The sequence below is a fragment of the Lynx rufus genome, unplaced genomic scaffold, assembly GCF_022079265.1.
Source record: "Lynx rufus isolate CCGP_SWC_20201006 ecotype Redwood Valley unplaced genomic scaffold, mLynRuf1.p SCAF_14, whole genome shotgun sequence".
NCBI lineage: Eukaryota > Metazoa > Chordata > Mammalia > Carnivora > Felidae > Lynx > Lynx rufus.
The window spans coordinates 19,684,591-19,707,798 of record NW_025814828.1 but is presented as its reverse complement, the minus strand read 5'-3'; the positions used below and the strand labels follow the sequence as shown (position 1 = coordinate 19,707,798).

At 39.3% G+C, this 23,208-nt stretch overlaps 1 protein-coding gene across 1 annotated transcript; it reads right to left on the bottom strand.

The window, feature by feature from the left end:
- Nucleotides 1–1,473: 1,473 nt before the first annotated feature.
- On the bottom strand, nt 1,474–22,811 carry PRDX4 (peroxiredoxin 4). The gene is made up of 7 exons (XM_047076001.1): nt 22,509–22,811; nt 18,865–18,982; nt 15,181–15,297; nt 12,631–12,753; nt 7,665–7,795; nt 6,618–6,652; nt 1,474–1,586 (listed from the first exon to the last, which is right to left on the bottom strand). Exons 1-7 carry the CDS (start codon nt 22,750–22,752, stop codon nt 1,536–1,538), a joined length of 819 nt encoding a protein of 272 aa, XP_046931957.1. The 5' UTR covers nt 22,753–22,811; the 3' UTR covers nt 1,474–1,535.
- Nucleotides 22,812–23,208: the final 397 nt, after the last annotated feature.

Below are 23,208 nucleotides of genomic sequence, written 5' to 3'. Positions count from 1 at the left end.
CAGTTCAGGTCATTATCCCAGGGTCGCGGAATCAAGCCCCGCATCGGGCTCTGTGCTGAGCATGGAGCCTGCTGAAGATTCTCTCTCTTTGCCCCCTTCCCCCACTCACGCTTTCTCGCTGTAAAAAAAGGTTGGATTCCAACTGTATTGAAAGTGGATTGACAAGCCTATCATAAACCTGTCTAGACACCAAAGTACTAGCAGTCTTCAACTTTACTAATAGGTCGGCTTCTAAAATTTCAACGGTAAACTAGCATTTAGAACATACTTAGCAAAGGGTTATAACTGGCAGTTGGGTGTCCACGTCCACGTCCAAATACCCGTCACTAGTCACCTGCCATTTATGACAGAACTCCGGAGTTTCAGCCAGGAGGCTGGTAATACCTTCAGTTTTAGTGATGGCCTACCTCGGGGAGCGAGGGGCTTTTTGTGTGTCGAGAGGGGATTAGCATGGAAGCCAGATGAGGCAGTCTCTTTGGTACCAGCTCCTGTAACTACACAGCACATATACAGATAATTACACTACGGTCTTTGCCATAGTGGGGTGGTAAGTGGGATGATGGAAGTAGCACTGGAGTTCAGCTTTATATATGGTCGTTTGCGAAGAGCCAGCTACATACATTTAGGGATTCAATTTTTGTTAAACTATATAAGCATATTGTTACATATAGATTTGGTACACATTGAAAACGTGAATTTAGAGGAAGTAAGGGATGAAGGGGCTGTTCTAAAGGGCTTCGTGTCGTACAGAACAGTGAGTTCTGGGGTCAACTCTCCCTACCCAGATGCTATGGAAGGTGAGTGTACATCACAACTTGTTTTTTCCTGCCACCCTCAAAGGTATAAAGAAGTGAGCCACAATAGAGTGTTAAGACCCCAGAAACTAGAATTAGCCTGTTTGGGTTCAAAATCTGATTCTACCTATGCTAGCTAGTGGCGTGACTTTGGGCAATCAATTTATCTGAACTTCACTTTCCCCAACTATAAAAATAACTCAGAGAATTGCCCTGGGGATTAAATGAGATAATGCAGCTAATCTACCTAACAGGATGCTTGACACATGGCACTTGTTACATAAATATTAGTTACTATTGTTACTAGCTGGACTCAATCTGACGTTTTTTACTTCTGAAAGATAGGGAATAAATGTGTACCTTGTGGCATCAGTGTTTTAACTTTGGACCTGACATGAATTAAAAAAAATTTTTTTTAATGTTTATTTCTTTTTGAGAGAGCGAGCATGAGTGGGGAAGGGGCAGAGAGAGAGAGAGAGAGAGAGAGAGAGAGACAGAATCTGAAGCAGGCTCCAGGCTCTGAGCTGTCAGCACAGAGCCTGACTTGGGCTCAAACCCACAGACTTTGAGATCATGACCCGAGCCGAAGTCAGACACTTAACTGACTGAACCACCCAGGCACCCCATGACCTGACATGAAGTTTTATATTCTCCAAGAAATTACTGGCGTAACACAGTATGGTAGTAAAACGGTGAGCTTTACTGAGAATTGTCGAGCATGGTAACGTGAGGAAGTATTTTTCAGTTGACTTTATCAAAATACTTCAGTTTTCCAGCTGGATCTGGAATTATCTGTTAAAAGAAAAGCAAATTATTCATTTTAAAAATGTTATTTTTTGTTGAAGTATAATTGATATAAAGTATCCTGTTATTTTCAGGTATATAACATAGCGATTTGATATTTTTATGCATTATGAAATGATCCCCACAAGAGGTCTACTTGCCATCTGTCATCACACAAAATTATTACGTTATAGACTATATTCCTTGTGCTGTACTTTTCATGTCTGTGATTTATGGATTGTATAACTGGAAGTTTGTACCACTTAATCCCCTTCATCTATTTTGCCCATCCCCCAACACAGCTCCCCTCCGGCAACTGCCAGTTTGGTCTCTATTTTTAATAGTCTGGGGTTTTGTTTGTTCATTTGTTTTGCTTTTTAAAGAGTCCACATAGAAGTGAAACCACACGGTATTGGTCTTTCTCTGACTTATTTCACTAGCATAATACCCCCTAGGACCATCTATGTTGTTGTAAATGTAAAGACTTCATTCTTTTTAATGGCTGAGTATATTCCATTGTCTTTATACACACCACATCTTCCTTATACATTCATTTCTTGATGGATACTTAAGTTGCTTTCATTTCGTGGCTATTATAAATAATGCTGCAGTGAACACAGGGGTACATACATCTCTTAAAATTGGTATCTGCAAATTACTCATTTTAAAAGCCAAAGTGCATCATTAGTAGTCTGGCATGAGTTGCCCATCTCTTCACTAAAAAAGATAAACTATGATTTTTGTGTCCCAGATTATATCATGTATAAGGAAAAACTGGATTTGTCCTAACTACTAATCTCAGCTATCCAAAAAGGCAAATAATTTGTTAATAAATTAACATCTGTACTCAAGCATCCCCCAATTTACTTACAGATCTTCTCTTGGCCACCAGGCTTTCATGACATCTTCAGGTTTGATCTAATTAAGTCAAACACATTAAGGGAGCATGGCTACAGATGTTAATGTATTTTTTTAAATTTATTTTTCATGTTTTATTTTTTGTCTTTTTTGAGAGACAAAGAGAGACAGAGTGCAAGCAGGGGAGGGGAAGAGAGAGAGGGAGACACAGAATCTGAAGCAGGCTCCAGAGCTGTCCGCACAGAGCCTGATGCGGGACTTGAACCCATGAATGTGAGATCATGACCTGAGCTGAAGTCAGACACTAAACCGAATGAGCCACCCAAGCGCCCAGATGTTAATGTATTTTTAAAGTCATCTGCTGATGAAATGTGAGTATGCCACAACCTGAAAGGCAGCAGTGTGTTCAAATGGATTTTTAATTTTTCATTTTCTTAAAAATAATTGACATACAAGAGTATGTGTATTAAATTATTAGTATATTAAGTTAGTGTATTAGTTTCACGTGTATATCATAGTGATTCAGTATATACATTATGAAATGTCACAAGTCTAGTTACCATCTGTCCCCATACACAGTTGTTACAATATTACTGACATATTCCCTATGCTGTATTTTTCATCCCCATGACTTATTTTATAACTGAAAGACTACTTCTTAATCCCCCTCATGTATTTTGTCCATCCTCCTACTGCTGTCCTCTCTGGCAGTCATTAGTTCTCTGTATCTATGAGTTTCTGTTTTTTTGTTTTTTGTTTTTGTTTTTTTTTTGCTTTTGTTTTTTAGATTTTACACACACACACACACACACACATCTCATGGTATTTGTCCTCCTCTGACTTATTTCACTAGCATAATACCCTCTAGGTCCATCCATGTTCTTGCAGATGGTAAGATTTCATTCTTATTATGACTAATGTTCCATTGTATATATACTACACATTTTGTATCTGTCAAATGGATTTCCTGGAGGTTTGGAATTGCAACCTTTGAATCTCAAACTGCAAAGTAAAAAAAAAATACTCAAATATGACATGAAGTATTACCTTCAATAACTATTCAGTGAATGTACAAACACTCTGAAAGAAAAAAAATGTTCCCTCTTTAAAAGCATCACAGCCTTAGAAGATTAGATTTTTTTGAAATTTCCAATATAATTTGACCTCACATTAACTATGTTATTTGATAGTTACAGGTCAAGTACATCTATCTCTGTACAAAAAGTAACCTATTGTAATCAGTTTACTGTAGTTTTATACGCATTTTCTTCAGAATTTTTCTTCAGCATATAATAAATATTACCTAATTTTTCAGGCATCATTTCAAGTATTCTGTGTTTGCCAATATATAACGTCTCTGCATTTATATTCAATCTGTAAGTACTTGTAGAATAACTACTCTGTGCCAGTAGTGTGCTGGGCAGTGGGGTGTACAAGGATAAGGACATTAAAGTTCCCGCCTTTGAGGCTTGTACAACCATGTGGGGAAGATGTGCGTGTACATGACAGCTTTTGCTGCAACGCACAATATGATCACGTATGACACAGGCCGTGACTGAATGGAGGCTGAGATGGCATCAAGGAAGGCGTCAGAGTGAAGGTGGCATTTATGTGGGTCTCGAAAGACGAGAATAATCTGGAGAAGGGAGAAGCTATTCCAGGCTAAAGAGCTGAGCAAAGGCACACAGGTGTGAAAAAGTAGGGCTTATTTTGGGACACACTGAGTGGTGTCACACCGCGGGAGCACAGCGTGCGTGCGTGCGTGCACCGTAGGGAAGAGGGCCTGCGACAGGCTGCTAGATAAGAACAATGCCAAGTATGTGAAGTTGGGCCCACGAGTCCTGGAGGGCTGCTAAGAGTCTGCTTTAGAGAGCGACATGCTCTAGGGGGAAGAGAACCTGAGGTCAGGGCAACCCATCAGGAGGCCTGTGCGATACACAGGTGAGAACTGACGGGGACACAGGAAAAATTCATCTCTTTTCAAACTACCCCAAACTAGCTGCCACCATCACCACAGTCACCAAAGAGGACACATTTGTCACTTACTTCACTGTGTTCCAATTCTCCATGGCACGTGACACCGGTGTCCCTATTTCCTTCCTTGCAGCCCACCCAATTCCTGCCACACAGGCCCTCTTTATGTTTCCTGAACATGCTAAGCTGGTTCCTGGCCTCAGGGACTTGCCCTTGCTTTTCTTTCTGCACTGCTCTATGCTTCACTCACTCCGTCTGTTCACTCACATTTCAACTTAAATGTCATCTTTGAAGTCTTTCCTGACCACTTAATCCCCCAGGCCAGACACTACCCCATCAACTCTCATCATCGTGTTTCTCAAAGCATTTGCCATAATCTAAAATTAGCGTTAGAATGTAACTCCAAGGGTGGACTTTGGCTATGGTATTCACTAATAAATACCATCTGCCCATTGTAATAGTTTGAATAGTTGCCATACAGCAGGTGCTCCAGAAATGTCTGTTCAAAGAACGCTCGTAGAATCAGAGTAGAATTGTGGTTGTTGGGCTGGGGGTGGGGGAAATGGGGGGATGCCAACCGAAGGGTACAAGCCTTCAGTTTTAAGATAAGTTCTAAAAATGTAATATGCAACACAGTGACTATAGTTAGTAATACTGTTTTGTGTACTTGAAATTTGCTAAGAGGGTAGACCTTAAGCGTTTTCACCACACATGAAAGAAGGTTATCTTGTGAGGTGATGGATTTGTCAATTAAGCAGACTGTGGTAACAATTTCACAATGTATGCATATATCAAATCATCACTCATACAGTTTAAATATATATAATTCTATTCGTCAAATATGTCTCAATAAAGCTGAGAATAAAAAAAGAATGCCCGAACACAGTATGTGATAACATAACTCATGGTTTTTATCACATTCTCAGAGGGTTTGTGGACCCTCTAAAACTTGATCAAGTGGATAGTCAGTATGTTTTCTGAAATGTAAAATACTCATCCTCTAAATACCCTTCGTAGTTAATTTGTACTTCTTGGAAGTTCTTGCTGATCTCAGTACATGCCTGTGATTGACGGTGATGTTATTCATCACTCACTGTTGGTTTTGCTACAGGTCCAGGGGAACATGCCCCCTACTTTGAAAATCCATCCAGAAATGCTTTCTAAGGCTTCTCAGGTGACACCTGCAGCTTCTGATTCATATTTCTATCTGTAAGCCTCACAATCAATAACTGTAAACTAACCTGATGACTAAAGTACCTAGTGCTCAAAGTACCTTTAATGCCTAATTTCATATCTATCTTTGAGATCCATCAGATCTGTGTAAATAAATTGTACTCTAAATAAATTTGTACTATAACATTAACTCTGATCCCCAAAGGCAATGCTGTTTTGCAAACCCATCAAAAACAGGTTCAAAATCAGTGAAATGTTACTTTACTCAATCTGAGTTAGGTTATAGAGTGAATTTCTACCTCTCATTGTCTAGGATGAATAGTACTTTTTTGTTGGTGTGCTAAAGAAGAAAGTTTTACGGATCTGTATTTTTCTTTTATCCTAAGATAATGATTTCTTCCTCCAATGCTCTAGTATTTGTCAGTTTCCTAACTATAGTTTGTATAAAACTGTTGATCTTTAGTAGATAAACATGTTATTTTTAAAAAGTTCAGACTTTTTAAAATGTGTCCAAATTTTATTTTGGCCAGAGACTACTTCAGGGATTGTCTATAAATTATATAGCCTCCCTAAATGTAAGGATATACCTGTTTCGATCTTCCTTCAAATGATAAGGAGAGAAGCATTAGCTTCAATGTTATTTAAGCCAGATTTTCTCAAAAGTTTTTACTATAGACAGAAAGGTTTTGCTTGTGACTATATTCTTTGCCCATAATGTGTAGGAAGAAATTCCATTTATGATCTCTAAGACCTCTGAATTTATTCTACCAGGTCTCCACTGTTCCCTTTTTTTAATGGTGTATTTCTCTGGATACTTGGCTTTAAAATTCATAGCATTAAATCACGTATTCTGCTTTCTGCAGTTTCAGCCACTCTCTCTATAGTCCAAAGAATGCCTGTACTCTTATGATTTCTGTCTATTAATATTTACTTCATTTACAAAATCAAGATAGTTCTATTACAAGGAGAGATTACCGTAAGGTTGGCATTTTTTTTCCCCCACCTATCCCCTTAACAGAAAAATGTTTGACTTACTGTGTCACTACCTGGTTTCCAACCAGCAGGACAGACTGAAAGGAACAAAAATTGGCAAAAAGGTTAAAAACAGATTTCACTTCTCTTCACAACTCTTGGCTTTTGTTTTTCCAAAATGAAACTGAAAATGGAGCCTATAATAATGAGAACGTTTCTAGGCCACTGAACACCTGACTACTGTTAGCTTACCTGTTTGCACCAAGGAATTTCAGTCACGGAGTTTATAAGCAGGTAGCTCATCTATTTCCATTTTTGCCAATTTTGTCTAGTTACATGTACACTATAAGAAACCAAGTTGAGCATTCCTCTAATAAAGTTGGAAGGTTTGGGAATCTGGTGAACTGAAAGGTTGGGGCATGGCAAAAATTTCTCTGAATTTACCGAAACTTCCAATATAAGCTTCTCTTCTGTTTTCTGCAGTATTTTGTAGTGATGTCATAATGTGCTGTTTGCCAAATGAGAGTTTAAAATTACTAGGAAAGTGGGATTTCCCCTTTCTGTGAAATGCACCCTTATCCAGGCACTGAGTTACACTTTGGAAAGGAATGTGTAACATATGTTCCACTTTAGCAAAATCTGACCTTTTCTATTTAGCTACTGCAAACACGTGCAGTGAAAGGATAAACTTCTAGATTACTGGTGTGATACCGAATAGCTGAGGAACAAAGCTAAATCAAATCATGTAAACATGAAAATAAAACCTGTATTACTAAATACTGCCAGACAGGCACATTTTAAAGTTTACAGAAACCTAATTTGAAAAATTGCAGTAGCAGAAACTTTTCTCTTTGAGCCCATCCAAAAGGACTGTGCAAATAATGAATATTTTTGCATTTTACCCTGTAAGTAGAATATATTAGTGATATTTTGCTAAAAGCACTTTAAATAATAAATGGATCTGCTCAAAATATCAGGTAATAATTTGAAAACAATCAGAAGACTTTGGAACCATCCACATTACTTTTTGAGTAAGAAACAAAATTAATCATGCCATAATCTCTCAAATGAAAAAATCAAAAGGCTAAGATGTTTAGAAGGAAAGGGTACCTTCTCCATGTTTGTCAGTGTACTGGAATGCTTGAACCAAACGCAGTGTCTCATCCACTGATCTTCCCACAGGAAGGTCATTCAGAGTAATTTGTCTTAGGATCCCTTTGTCATCAATAATGAAAAGGCCTCTGTAAGACACAAGGGTGGTACAGGTGAGGTCATTCAATCTCAATTAAGACAAGTATTAGTTCATGTGAATCCCTGTGCCATCCACACAGAAGGAAGTTATACAGAACCAATAACATGCTACCTATCTTCCTGACTGGTACAAAAAACACAGGCAAATACAGCACCCCCCTGCCCCCCACACTTACCTACTGTATAATTTGGGATTATCATTGTTAAATGGTAGCTTTAGAAATTTGTTTTTGTCTTTGAAATGGACTGTTGTATTTCCAGTCAAATCTTCACAAGTACTAGGTTTGGGATTTTACTGCACTGTAAGTGAGATTATGAAATTACATAGCAAAGTCTTCCTCTGGGTGAACCTGTGATCCATCTTTCTTATCTCTGACTCTTTAGAACGTCTTTGTATTTCCTTTTTCAATGGTGGAAAAAGACAGAGTCACCAAAGTTACCTTTCCCTCTAAATCTCTATATGTGTGACTCACTTTAATGGCCTAGGGAATAATTGAGTAGTTTAACCTAAAAGACCTGCCAAAATGGAGTGGTGTTGCAAGAGTTAAAGCAGACTAGAGAAAAACAAAAATTTCCAAAGGACTATTGTCTTTATTTCAGTCAATATGGATTACAACCCAATACTTGGTTTAGAGAAAGATCTCAGGTTAGTAGGGCTAATTGTTTGTGTATGAGTATTAAAAATAATAACAACTATTTTTAATAGAAATACACAGAATTATATACCTCTTACGTGAAACTTTATTTCAAAATCATATTAAACATAACTAAAATGTTCCTGCTTATCCTACGATACATTCTTTTAATGAGCACCAGGAAGTCTGAACTAACTATAGCTGTCTCCTTGGACTAGGTCAACTTGGCCAAATGTGGGGACAAAACTATTAACTACTATTCATATGGGTGTTCTTTCGTGTAGCTACTTTTACGGTAGAAAACGGTTGTCAATGGTGATGAAGTCTATTCTGAAGTAAGTGAGCCTGAGCTGAAATTTTGAGCTTACTTCTGTAATATACATCATACCAACACACACCACAGAGAAACAAACCTGCCCTTTCTTTGGTAGCAAATTCGAGTTCTGTTTTCTCTTTTAATTTTGCAAATTTTTATCTTTTGTAGACTTTGAGACTAAGACATTTGCCATATTTGGTATAATATATACATATGTCTCTTCCTCAGAGAACAGATAGGTCATTTTTATAAAAAAATCAGAAATTAAAATGACAATATGTATCTCAATAAGAACCTCAGAAACCAAAGGTAGCAGGGCAATGCTTTCAAATGTCTTTCAATCTAGAATTCTATACCTAGTGAAATTGTTAATCAAGCACAAGAGCAGAATAAAAACATTTTCAGGAATGGAAGTCCTCAAGTATTTTACCTTCTAATGACCTTTTTAAAAATATATATATTTTTTTAATTTTTTTTTTCAACGTTTATTCATTTTTGGGACAGAGAGAGACAGAGCATGAACGGGGGAGGGGCAGAGAGAGAGGGAGACACAGAATCGGAAACAGGCTCCAGGCTCTGAGCCATCAGCCCAGAGCCCGACGCGGGGCTCGAACTCACGGACCGCGAGATCGTGACCTGGCTGAAGTCGGACGCTTAACCGATTGCGCCACCCAGGCGCCCCTAAAAATATTTTTTAATGTTTATTTATTTTACAGAGAGAGAGAGACAGAGACAGAGTGTGAGCGGGGGAGGGGCAGAGAGAGAGGGAGACACAGAATCCGAAACAGGCTCCAGGCTCTGAGCTGTCAGCACACAGCCTGATGCAGGGCTCAAACCCATGAACTGTGAGATCATGATCTGAGCCAAAGTCAGATGCTCGATCAACTGAGCCACCCAGGCGCCGGTCCAATGACCTTTTATTAGGAAGCTATGAGGATGTGCTTCAGCAAAAAAAGAGGGATTAAATAAAGAAGTCAGGCATGGGAGCCTAAAAAGTGGGCATCCAACAGAGAAGAAGCGAAGCAAATTCCCAGGATGCTGGTGCGCAAAGCGCTACGACAGCAGCTGTGGAGCAGGTCTAGAGAGTGGTCAGTCTGAACTCAAACAGGAGGATGGAGGTTTCCAGGAAAAACAAATGACATGAAAAATGTAGTATTTAGAGTGGTTACAACTAGCTGGGAAGTTTAGGAAGAATTAGTGATAGGTATATAGAAAACTAAACGAATGAAACAAAAAAGTAGTAGTTTATTAGCCACAATAAAATAACAAAAAGTTTAATAGAGGGGAAATGTAAACCCTAGGACACTACACTTAAGAGCTTAGCAGTGAACTGGGGCGCCTGGGTGGCTCAGTCGGTTGAGCGGCCGACTTCGGCTCAGGTCATGATCTTGCGGTCCGTGAGTTCGAGCCCCGCGTTGGGCTCTGTGCTGACAGCTCGGAGCCTGGAGCCTGCCTCCGATTCTGTGTCTCCCTCTCTCTGACCCTCCCCCGTTCATGCTCTCTCTCTGTCTCAAAAATAAATAAACGTTAAAAAAAAAATTTAAAAAGAGCTTAGCAGTGAACAATACTTATATAAAAAAAATAAATACTGGCTTAATCCACAATTACCACATATTACACGGAAAGATAAGTTTGGGGATGGTGTAAGAAAGTACTATTTACCATTATAAATAATGTCAAAATTGATAAATTCAGAAAAAGTACAGGAGTTGGAAGTATGGAGATAAATAGTAAAAGCAGTAGCTAAAGAATTGAAAGCAGTTTCCTCCAGAAGCAGCACTAGGAGTAGGGAGGGGATTGTTGCTTAAGACAGTCTGACTTTTGGGGTGCTTGGGTGGTTCAGTCAGTGAGCGTCTAACTTCGGCTCAGGTCATGATCTCATGATTCGTGGGTTTGAGCCTCGCATAGGGCTCTGTGCTGACAGCTCAGAGCCTGAAGCCTGCTTCAGATTCTGTGTCTCCCTCTCTCTCTGCCCTTCCCCTGCTCATGCTCTCTCTCTCTCAAAAATGAATAAACAAACAAAAAAGACAATCTGACTTTTTTTAAAAAATTTTTTTTAATGTTTATTTTTGAGACAGAGAGAGACAGAGCATGAACAGGGAAGGGTCAGAGAGAGAGGGAGACACAGAATCTGAAACGGGCTCCAGGCTCTGAGCTGTCAGTACAGAGCCTGACGCGGGGCTTGAACTCACGGACCGTGAGATCATGACCTGAGCTGAAGTCGGACGCTTAACCGACTGAGCCACCGGGGCGCCCCCTGACTTTTAAAAACTATGCGCACGTATTTCTTTGATGAAAATAAAAAACGTAAAAAGAAACTACAAAATAGCTAGTATTAGATAATTTTACTCGGTTAGTATTCAAAGAATTCCAAATTAAAAAAAATTATTTTGAATGTTTATTTTTGAGAGAGAGAGAGCTAGTGAGTGAGCGAGCAGGAGCCGGGGAGGGGCAGAGAGAGAGAGAGAGAGAGACACAGAATCTGAAGCAGGCTCCAGGCTCCGAGCTGTCAGCACAGAGCCCGACACAGGGCTCGAATTCACGAACTGTAAGATCATGACCTGAACCGAAGTCGGACACTCAAGCGACTGAGCCACCCACGCGTCCCTAAATAATTCCAAATTTTAAAACAGCTTCAATCTTTTTAGTGGCATTTTACTTTCTGTGAATTAACTTAGTAATAAACTATGAAAGGAGAAAATATTAAAGACTTGGCGAGTAGAAAAAAAGAAACTATTGGTAGTGACACATGATATAATATGAAGGAACCTTGGAAACATTGTGCTAAGTGAAAGAGGATAGTCATAAAAAAGCACACAGTGTAGGATTCCATTTATATGAAATGTCCAGAATAGGCAACCATAGAGACATGAAGTAGGTAAGTGGTTGGCTGCCCAGGGCCAGGGTGGGGGGACTGGGGAAAGGGAGAATAACTGCTAAGGGGTGTGGGGTTTCTTTTTAGAGTAATGAAAATGTTCTAAAATTGACTGTAGTGATGGCTGCACAACTCTCTGGGTCGACTAGAAACCCCGGAATAGTATGCTTTAAATGGGTGAGTTGTGTGTGAATTACATCTCCATAAAGCTGTTATAAAAAACAGAGGATTATAAAATACTGACATCTTCACATAAACATTTTAAAAAAGAAACTATTCTCACTGCAATGCAAATTGACACTATAATTATAACAAAATCACAGCTGTTCTAAAGTTGCCCTTTTTTCAAAGACTTACAGTGGTGTTTTCTTAATTTTTCCCACTCCTCAAGGCACAAGCCTGTTAAATACTAGGATACTTGTATTTGGAAAAACCATTACTGGCGTCATTTTAGAAATAGAAAAGAGGAGAAAGAAACATAAGGAGTTTGGGTACTGGGGTTCGAGTGTGGGCTCTGCCATTAATTATTTAACTTTGGCTAAGTTCATAGAATTCTATGAATCTGTTTATCTGTGAAATGACAGAGTTTCCAGCTCTAACAGTCTATGATAACTCACAGAGTTTAAGTAGGGCACTCGCCAATTATTTTAAAACACTACAGGGGCGCCTGGGTGGCGCAGTCGGTTAAGCGTCCGACTTCAGCCAGGTCACGATCTCGCGGTCTGGGAGTTCGAGCCCCGCGTCGGGCTCTGGGCTGATGGCTCAGAGCCTGGAGCCTGTTTCCGATTCTGTGTCTCCCTCTCTCTCTGCCCCTCCCCTGTTCATGCTCTGTCTCTCTCTGTCCCAAAAATAAATAAACGTTGAAAAAAAAAATAAAACACTACAACATTTTTGCAAATAGAGCAAATAATACTTCTTGCCTTGCATCTTCTAACTCCATTTTAAGGAGGATTACAAATATATTTGGATTTGTCCTAATATAAAACCACTGAAAGGTACCTAAGAGTATGGCCTGAGTCCTCCAGATATACGCCATAGTCCTTTGAGATTTGATGATTCAGATCTGAAAGAAGTGGAATCTTTATTGGCCCAAGTCCTCCTTGTCTTCGAGGGGTATTAATCCTGTAACAAACAGAACATTTACCTCTCAGAGCTAAGCAAATGGCATGTATCCAAACAGCACTCTTTCTCTGCAGATACATACAAATGAATGAACGCACAACACACACATTCTTTCTCTAATGAAAACAGGCTAATATACATTCTATTTTTTGCCTTTACTCCCCAGTTAATATGTTCATTTCTTTTAAACACTAAATATGGAGATACATATCACATTTTTAATGTGTTGACACAGTGTTTTTTGTTTATCTATATTCGTAGACATTTAAACTGTTTCAGTTTTTCTTTTGCTTTTATAAACACTGCCGGAAACATTTCTGTATTCTCAGCTTTGTACACCTGTCTGATTAATTCCTAGAAGAGGAACTGATGGATCAAAGGATATACACTGTCCTAAGTATAACCTTAGAATTGTGATCACAAGACAAAACCTTGAGAAGAACAATAAAACTAGATAATATTTTAATATTCTTAGACACAAAGAAATGCAAAGTCCATTTAAAGCAGCAAAGTAAGTTAGTTACAAAGTCAGACACATCAACCTTCAGATTTAGGTATTCTTTTTTTTTTTTAAGTATTCTTTTGAAACCAGGGAAAGTCAGCTGGTGTCCCAATGGGAAGGCACTGACATAGCAGCTGGAAAACAGGGAAATACTGCTTCAGATGTCTGCAGCCCCAGTTCCGATACCCAAGTAGAAATTTCTGGTTGATATGAATCCTATCCAGCTGAGACTGCATCCCCCCAAATTCCTTGAGAAACCAATGCCAAATTATTTGGGATGACATAAGTTTTTCCTTAGTGGATTTGTGTTGGAACCTACAAAGATTTAGAATTACTACAGAAGTGACAAAGCAAATTAAACCCATGGTTTTCGCTTTGTGATTCCTATTGAAAACGTGTAATGTGAAATTTTATTCAGTTTATAAATTGTAAAGAAACATTTAAAATATTTTTTTCAATGTTTATTTTTGAGAGAGAGAGAGAGAGCAAGAAGGGGTGGGGCAGAGAGAGAGGGAGACACAGAATCTGAAGCAGGCTCCAGGCTCTAAGCTGTCAGCACAGAGCCTGATGTGGGGCTCGAACTCATGGACCGTGAGATCATGACCTGAGCTGAAGTAGGACACTTAACCGACTGAGTCACCCAGGTGCCCCAAGAAACATTTTAAGTAGTAAAAAATAGTAAAGAAACATTTTAAAAGGATCTAAAATATATTTGCTAGAATTATTACTTAAGTTTTGGAAGTTTTATGTCAAAGTTGAGATAAAGGAAATAAAATATATTAAATATATAACTGCATTTAAAAATACTTGAGATAATTACTTAAGAAAATATAAATTGTAGCTCCTGCACCAATTAATATTTTAGTTATATATGTGTATATATAATTATAAATACAGAAAAAGATGTTTTGAATTTTTCACTTTAATGAATTGAATATTAACTTTTAAAACCAAAAATATTTCTGTACCATCTTTATTGTGCATAAAATTTTGTGCACAGAATTTTGGACATGCAAAATTCACATAAACACACACATTTCAGCTTGTAAAACATACTGCCTAATTGCTCTCCAGAAATGCTAAACCTACTGTGTGTGTGGGAAAAGAATGACACCTTTGTCATCACTGGATGAAATGTTTCAATATTTGAAATCTTGGCCAATCAGGGAAAAAAATGGCATCTCTTGTCATTTTAATTTACAATTCTTTGCAATTAATTAGGTGAAACACCTTTTCACATTTAATGAATTAAAAAATTATTTACAAAATCAAGAAAATCATTGCTTCTTGAAAAATAATTATAAAAACTATTATGAGTTTGACTTAGTATTAGACAACTATATAAGAGAAAAATGGAATTATAAGGAATTTTTTTTCTTCCAGTTTAAGGCTACCCAGTTTGTCATAATAAAGTAATCATACATTTCAGTGGTTTCTGCTGAAACCATTGGATATCTGCTGAAACCATATGGATATTATGTCTTTTGCACTGAACTTTTTTATTTAAAGAAAAAATTTTTTTAATGTTTATTTATTTTTCAGAGAGAGAGAGAGCGTGAGTGGAGGAGGGGAAGAAAGAGACGGGGAGACACAGAATCTGAAGCAGGCTCCAAGCTCTGTGCTGTCAGCACAGAGCCCGACGTGGGGCTCCAAGTCACAAACTATGAGATCATGACCTGAGTGGAAGTTGGACGCTTAACCGACTGAGCCACCCAGGTGCCCCTGCAATGAACTTTTTTTTTCCACTCTGGAAATGTCCTTTAAAATCTGTAAGCACTTTTACCATAACTTCATTGAACTAGCAGCTCTCAGATAATTCTACTTCCAAACTGATAACTACATTCCTGTCACATTAAGACTTGTCTGCCCATAATTTAAAAGTAAATCCATTCCTTTTCCTACAAATCTAAGTGTAAGATACTGACCAGGCCAAATGGGTAAACTGTGAATCGACAGAGCATGCTACGACTTCAGCGTTGATAGATCTGAATTCTTCAATTCTGTCACCAAAGGCGATGATTTCAGTTGGACACACAAAAGTGCTGAAAGTTAAAAAAAAAAAATATCAGTATTCTCAAAATACGCATGTACCTAAAGTTTCAAATGACTTAGTTGTTATAAACACCTTTAGCATATAAAAACACATATTAAGAACAACTTCAGGGGTGCTTGGCTGGCTCTGTTGGTAGAGCACGCAACTCTGAATGTCACAGTTGTGAGTTCGAACCCCACATTGGGTGGAGAGATTACTTAAAAAAATAAAATCTTACAAAAACCAATTTTTATATATGAACACTGTCAAGATGCAGCTGTCTAAAAGACTGTCATTTGATCACATATCATTTAATTAAGAAAAGTATATTGCAGAGTTCCCAATTACATCTCAATGAACTGTATTTTTATAACCTAATGGATCGGTGGTCAACCAGTATCCCCTTCTCCCTTACGGCAGCACCTCCTCTCCCTTCATTTGCTTTTATTTAACAATGATTTATATAGTGCCTTATAGCTTTCAAAGATGTATACAAATTTTACATCATTCCCTTTTTTAAATATTTCTATACCACCCCTATGAGCTAGATGCATGATGTTTATTTTAGAGATGAGGAAATCTCTTCCATCCCCCTCCCTTTCTTGATAAGGTCCTCTTCTACCCTGTCTCCCCATCCTGTTGTCAGAAGGGCATGTTTAGAGAATATTACCTCAGGGTATTATTTTCCAAACCATGGTAGGGAATACTGAAGCCAATTTACTGAGTTCTAACTAACATTTTAAAAAAGTGGAATAGAAAATACGAGAATACATTATATACAGTAAGGGTGTTATGAAACATATGTATGTACAAGTGCATATATATGTGTGTTCAGGAGTGATATTAAAAATATTTAATAACCTTAACTCAAAGTTGGCTTTAGCTCTGGAGGTTTCTTGAAGGGACCAGGTGGGAGGGGACTGGGAAAGTGGCTATTTACCATCTGGTACGGAAGTGTTTCAGTACTGTGATGAGCATGGCTGTACTGGTGCTTACAGACTGAATGTTACCCTGTATGTACATGCAGTGTATTGGGCGGCAATGAAAACTGTATTTCATACTGTGTGTCGTGGTCAAGAAAGTTAGAAGAACACAGACTTAGGGGACAAATTCCTACCACAGCCCAAAGCAGGCTTTTCAAATGTTTCAGTTGTTCAAATGTAGAACTGCCACATGCAAAGCAGACAGTTCTAATGTAGATGTTATCTCTGGAAACCTAGGCTAAGATATATATATTTTTTAAATTTTTTATTTTTGAGAGAGAGAAGCACAAGTGGGGGAGGGGCAGAGAGAGAGGGAGACACAGAATCCGAAGTAGGCTCTCTGACAGCTCAGAGCCTGACGCGGAGCTTGAACCCACAAACCGTGAGATCACGACCTGAGCTAAAGTCAGATGATTAACTGACTGAGCCACCCAGGCACCCTGATATGTATTGTTTTGAAAGTATTTATTTATTTATTTATTTATTTAGAGACAAGAGACAGCACAAGCAGGGAAGGGGCAGAGAGAGGGAGAGAGAGAATCCCAAGCAGGCTCTGCACTGTGCAGAGCCTGATGGAGGGCTCGAACCCATGATCTATGAGATCATGACCTGAGCCGAAACCAAGAGTTGGATGGTCAACTGACTGAGCCACCCAGGCGCTCCTATGACATGTATTTTTAACATATTCCAAAAGGTAGGTACGGTCAGCCCCTGCTTTCCTTCCTATTATTCAACGAAATGCTATGTAGAGACACATTTATTCAACTTCTTAGTGAAGACAGAGAAAAAGTTCTGACTGAAAACTGAAGGGTTACGTATATGACTTCTGTGCTTGCAGATTGTGGCAAATGCCCGAGAATTCTTCCTTTCTAACCAGGCCCAATCTGGCATTACATAGAAACAGAAAAAAATGATCTTAGCTCTTTGCCCCAGAAGGCCATTGGTAACATCATGTTCTATATGTCTTATTCATTATGGGGTTTTAAGTAACACTGGCAGAAACAGAGGATATTTGTCTGCTATGTTAGACTAATTTCAAAATTCACGTGTAGCGTCATATATATTCAACAGACGTGTTAACTTATTCCTTTTAGAACATGAATTTAGTAGGCCTATCATTTTTATATATTAAAATTTCTACTTCTGGCTTCTATTAGAAATTAAGTTACATCATACATTGTAGCTAGTCAGGCCACAATACAAATTGATTAGAAAGAAGCAAGTTCTTACTAATTTATTTAAAAAAAAATTTTTTTTTTCAACGTTTATTTATTTTTGGGACAGAGAGAGACAGAGCATGAACGGGGGAGGGGCAGAGAGAGAGGGAGACACAGAATCGGAAACAGGCTCCAGGCTCTGAGCCATCAGCCCAGAATCTGACGCGGGGCTCGAACTCACGGACCGCGAGATCGTGACCTGGCTGAAGTCGGACGCTTAACCGACTGCGCCACCCAGGCGCCCCAGTTCTTACTAATTTAAAAGATTATGTATTATCCAGATTTATGACTTGTTTTATTCTCAATGTACTAATTTTCCTTAGAATTTTTCCTATTTGGATTACAGAAGGGGTCAGCAAACTTCAGTCAACAGGCCAAATCCAGCTTATCTTATTTTTTGTAAATAAACTTTCAATAGAAGACAATATTCATTCATTTATATGTAGTCAATGGCTGTTTTTTGTGCTACAATGACAAAGCTGAGTAGTTGCACTAGAGATCACAAGACTAAAATATTTTCTACGTGGCCCAGTATAGAAACAGTTTGCCGACCTGTGGTCTAGGGACCACCTATAGAGATGAGCTGAAATACATCCTCCCTGTAAGGTTAAGGTTTTATTTATATAGTTCTAGATTAGTCCTAATGGAAAAAATACCTTAATATACAGTGGCAAAGACAGAAGAAACTTCTACTTTTTGTAACCAAAAAATATATTCAAACAGGAAAAAGATAAACTCAAGACAACTCTCTTTTTGGTATCTTCACTTTCATGGAATTTGAAAAACACTCCAGATAAAATTATATCATTGATAAGACTATAGCTGTAAAGAGTATTTGAGTCAACTTTCTATCTAAAAAGTACTCAATGTCAGAGTTAAAGAGAAAATTCCCCCCAATAACCATAATTTATATTAGTAGGCATTATTCCTCAGGCATATGCAGTATTTTCAGGAAAATATTCAAATCACAGGAAAGCAGTATACACAGCAAAGAATAAATATTATAAAATCATAGTTAAATGGCATCAGTATTGTAAAGGGCTAATTTTCTAGTTAACAGAGATACATTAAACAGACTTGTGGCATAAGTCTAGCTATTGATTGCTTTCTAAAATATTCATTTTCTTGCCTTAGCAAGAAGCTTTCCTTTCTTTAATGATTACGTTACGATAACACAATCATGTAGATTTAAGTATAACGTATTGGGGTCAGTGGGTTATGGGTCTGAAATACATGGCAAATGTTACCTTCTTGAAAAAAATTCATCTTGGCTTGCCTTTTAAGAACCAAGAGCTAAATTAAATAATTTCTATTTGATGTTCTCGAATAATGATTGATAATGACTGACGTTTTACTACTTGTACCTGTATTACTTACAAATCAAGGGGGTAGAAGAAAAAAACGAGGTATTTCCCATGATAGTCAGTTAACTTGAGCTCCTTGAACTCTCCATTTATCACAGCTGTTCCTTCCCAATAAGGCGCTGGCTTGGAAACTAAGAAAGAAAAATATATGAAGTTCTGGAACAATGAGAAAATCGGTGAGAGGACAGAAAGACATCTTCAGGAAATTACTAAAAATCAAGGATTCTAAACCTTTGGACCTCTTTAGCAGTCTGGTGAAGCTTATGGACTTTTTCTAAGAACAGTGTTATTGAATGCATAAAACAAAATATATAGAATTACAAAGGAAACTAATTACATTGAAATGTAATGATGAAAATAATAAAAAGCAAATTGGTGATATAGTAATGCATGTACCCTTTCATTAACACTTTAAAACTGCAAGATCTAGCAGTGGTCTCATAACTGTCCAAGATAATGATGAGCGTAAATTTTGTTTCAGGATACCTACAATGATGTGGCAGAAGAACATCTGTGATTCTCTTGGCAACAGGTATAAGCAAGTACTGCTAAAGCTAATATGATTTGTTGCTGATGTTTATAATGGAAGGAAATGCTAAATTTCAGTTGGAGGTTAGTGAAACTAAAGACTTTGTTTTTCTTTTTTTTAATCTTTATTTTTCAGAGAGAGAGAGAGGGAGAGAGGGAGAGAGGGAGAGAGGGAGAAAGGGAGAGAGGGAGGGAGAGGGAGGGAGAGAGGGAGGGAGAGGGAGGGAGGGGGGGGAGAGAGAGAGAGAGAGAACGAACAAACGGTGGAGGGGCAGAGAGGGCCAGAGAGAATCCCAAGCAGGCTCTGTGCTGGAGCCTGACACGGGGCTCCTTCTCACTAACTGTGAGACCACGACCTGAGCCGAAATCAAGAGTCATATGCCTAAGTGACTGAGCCACAAGACTTTGTCTTTCTATTTATGCTCACAGACCCCATATATTCCATCCCTGCACTAAACCCTACTGGATGCTTCACTATATAGCCCCTCCAAGTTTATAATTAGATTATCCTTTTTCTAATGGTAGTCTTTTAGATGTACTCATGTAAATGTTTGTCCAGTTTCTCACATACACACAGAAGACCTGCTGCCACACTCTGCAAATATGTCAGGTGAGAAGTGTAAAATCCCAGACCATGGGATTATTTTCCCAGGGGGCTCTGAAACAGGAGACACCCCTTAACAGTTTCAACTGACCTGACAGAAACTGAACAGTCTGTGCTGCTCTCTTGTAAGGGCATGCTGTAATTCTAGCCAACATGACGTACCTTCATCTTCTGTTAACACGTTCACAGGGCACTTAAACTTTCATAACCATTACATACACTGAAGTCAATACTTGCTTCCAAGTTTGACTATAAGGTTCCTAGAAAGTAAGGCTTAACAATAGTCAGCACTTTTGATCACTCTGAAAATAGAGACAAACTTAAGATGAATTTCTCTGCAAAGTTAATATATAACACATGATGATTTATCTTGAGCCAGCAGCCTACCTCATATAGATATCCTGATCTAATTCGGTAAAGGCCAGAAGGGAGAAGTGGATAGGAGAAGGAAAAGTGGATAGGAGAAGGAGAAGGATAGGGAAAACCAAATTTGAAAAATAATTTTTTTCTGAAAATTCTGATCTTGGAAATTTTGGGGTTTTGACTCAAGAACTGCAGTGTTCTAATAGTTTTTTTTGATGGCATCTTTAGGGTTTTGTATATGTAGTATCATGCCATCTCTAAATAGGGAAAGTTCTGTTCAAAAGAAAAAAACTCATCAATTTCTAGGGCAAAAAAGACTGCAATTACTTTATTAAGATCTATAAATGGAATTCCCAAAGCAACCCCTTGTATTTGTTAAAAAACAAAAATTGTCCGGAATATAAATGGCAGAGTTAACAAAGAATCTGGCAAGTGCAGAGCAGTAAAGAAGAACGTTTAAATTCCTTCTTCCCATATCCCCCATCAATTTAACTACTGTTAACATTTTGATGTGTTTTTTTCCATTCTTTTTTAAACACACAAATTTGGATCATGTTGCACCTGATTTTAAAAAGGGACCAGCAATGAGAACTGAGTAATATATGCAAAGTGTTGAATCACGGTATTGTACACCGAAAACATGTAACTCTGTATGTTAACTACACTGGAATTAAAATTAAAAAGGGAGGGAATAGTAAGTCATGAAAGGCTTTTCATGTTACTGAAATTAATTCAAAATTATTTAAAATTTAATGGCTCTATAATATTCTTTTATGAGTAAAAGTCCTCATAGCTTTAATTCTAGATAAGCCTACATGTGACACGGAAATGTGGCAAACATCTAAACTTTGAAAAAGTAAATCTATTTAAAGGGAAAGAGAAATCTATTATTACCATTTATTTGCTTCTATAAGCAGACCTTGATGGGATTTGTTTCTTATGGGAAATTTATGTAATGCCAGTAAATACTTAACTGACTGACATATTTCAAAATATCTTCCCAAACCAAGTAAAAGCAACAGGACTTGTAAATACTTTGATTTTTAAAAGTGCAAGACTGGCTTTTTAAAAATAAAAATCTAAAAGTACCTTTGTTAACTTTCAGTAGGAAAGAACTGCAAATGTGTAAGAAGGCAAAAGAGTTTTTCTCACTTCTCACTCCCACTCCATCCTAAGTCAAAACAACATCCCGTTTTACACTGGGGATTCGTAATCGTGAAGCTTCACTTTTGTCACTGAATACAGGCATGAAACAGACTGTAACGGAACCAAATATACATCTACAGAATTGCCAAGTGATCCATAGTAAAAACTGGTTATTTAAAAGCAAGCCATAGTCTTTATCCTTTAACTCCTGGCCACTTCTTTTTGGCCAGTCTTAACATCCAGATGCAGCAGGCCACAACTTTCTCAGTATCTATTTAGTCTGACGTGTCCTTCCTGAAAGTGGTCATTAGTTGTGTACACTGGACAGAAATACAAATAATCAAAAGCCAAACTGGCAGGACACAAATTTGCCACGTGGTTTATCATCAACCCAAATGCATTACTTCCAACCTCGGTTTTTCCGTTTTCCTACAAAGAGCCTCCAAAGTACACCCTGTAACAAGCTCTTCATTTCTGAGAAACAAAGAATACCCATTAACTATACAGGTTTTGGGGAAGGTGGGTTTTAATTTCCTTTATAAGATGCAATAACAGAAGAAGAAAGAAAAAGGAAAGTTTTGCTCTCCTGAGCATTTTGGTCAATCACTTTTCTGTTTAAACTTTCTGCGAACCATTATTCAACTTCTCAATATATTCTTCCCTGAAATAGTGCTTGAAAATAGACACGATGTGCTGCTGGCACTTTTCGATGTTTGAGGAAGCGTTTCAGTTTGCACAACATCCTGATGCCTACAAACTCGGCACCCCTCCTTCCCTCATCTGCGGCTTTGGGGTAACCACCACTTCTTCCAAAATCTGATTCGGGGAACCCCTCTCCGTCCCCCCTCCCCCAGGGAGGCAGGCCCGCCGGGGGACCTAAGGCCACCTAGAGGGTGCCGCCCAAGCCAGGCCCCCAGGTGGCAACCGAAACACGGGTGCACGTGTCTCCAGGCCCTCTCCACCTCCCGCTTTCCTGTGCCACCCGTTACCCTCCCTCTTGGCGGGGCACCACCTACTCTTGGCTTTGCTGAGGTGCAGGGAGTGATCAGCGGCCGAAACCCGGGACGTCTCCCCTGGGTACACTTGTCCACCCGCGTAGAAGTGACACTCTTCTTCGCGGGTTCGGGGCCTCTCCTCTGCTTCCCAGGCCCGCAGAGCTCCGGCTGGCAGCAAGAAGAACAGCAGGGGCAGCATGAGCAGTCTTCGGCTCCGGCCAGAGGCCGGAGTGGTCGTGGCTAGCGGCGGCGGCAGCGCCTCCATGACCACGCGAGCGCAAACACACGTCCCTAGGCGCGAGCGCGACTTACCCCGCCGCCAGGCGGCTACAATCCGCGCCGGACGCCCGCGTGAGTCGGGGCGCGGCCTCGCGAGACCTGCTCCGCCCCTCCCGCCCCCCTGCACCCGCCCTATTCCCCGCTCCCCCACCCCCCGCCCCCCGCCCCCCGCCACGTGGGCTCCAGCCCCGCCTGCTCGCCCCCAGCCGGCGTTTGCGCCTGCGCCCCAGGGCGGGCCGGGGCCGAGAGCTTACTTAGCCCAACTCTGTGAACCAAGGCCGCTCGGAGGCGTCGTGCGTGAGGGTCCTGAAGCGCCACTGCCCCCCTCCTCCGCGGTACAGTTTTCTATATCCTTCCACGCCCATCTCTTTCACAGAGCCTCACCGTCACACACCACCCTAAAGTGAAACTAACCTATCTGCCTTTGAATGGCTCGCATTTT

Coding starts and splice junctions, on each gene's coding strand:
- PRDX4 (XM_047076001.1), bottom strand. CDS start 22,752: ATGGAGGCGCTGCCGCCGCCGCTAGCCACGACCACTCCGGCCTCTGGC. Junction 15,298..18,864: donor TTCTTCTACCCCCTTGATTT/GTAAGTAATACA, acceptor TTTAACTTTCAG/CACTTTTGTGTGTCCAACTG. Junction 6,653..7,664: donor CACTGACAAACATGGAGAAG/GTACCCTTTCCT, acceptor TGTTCCTTTCAG/TCTGTCCTGCTGGTTGGAAA.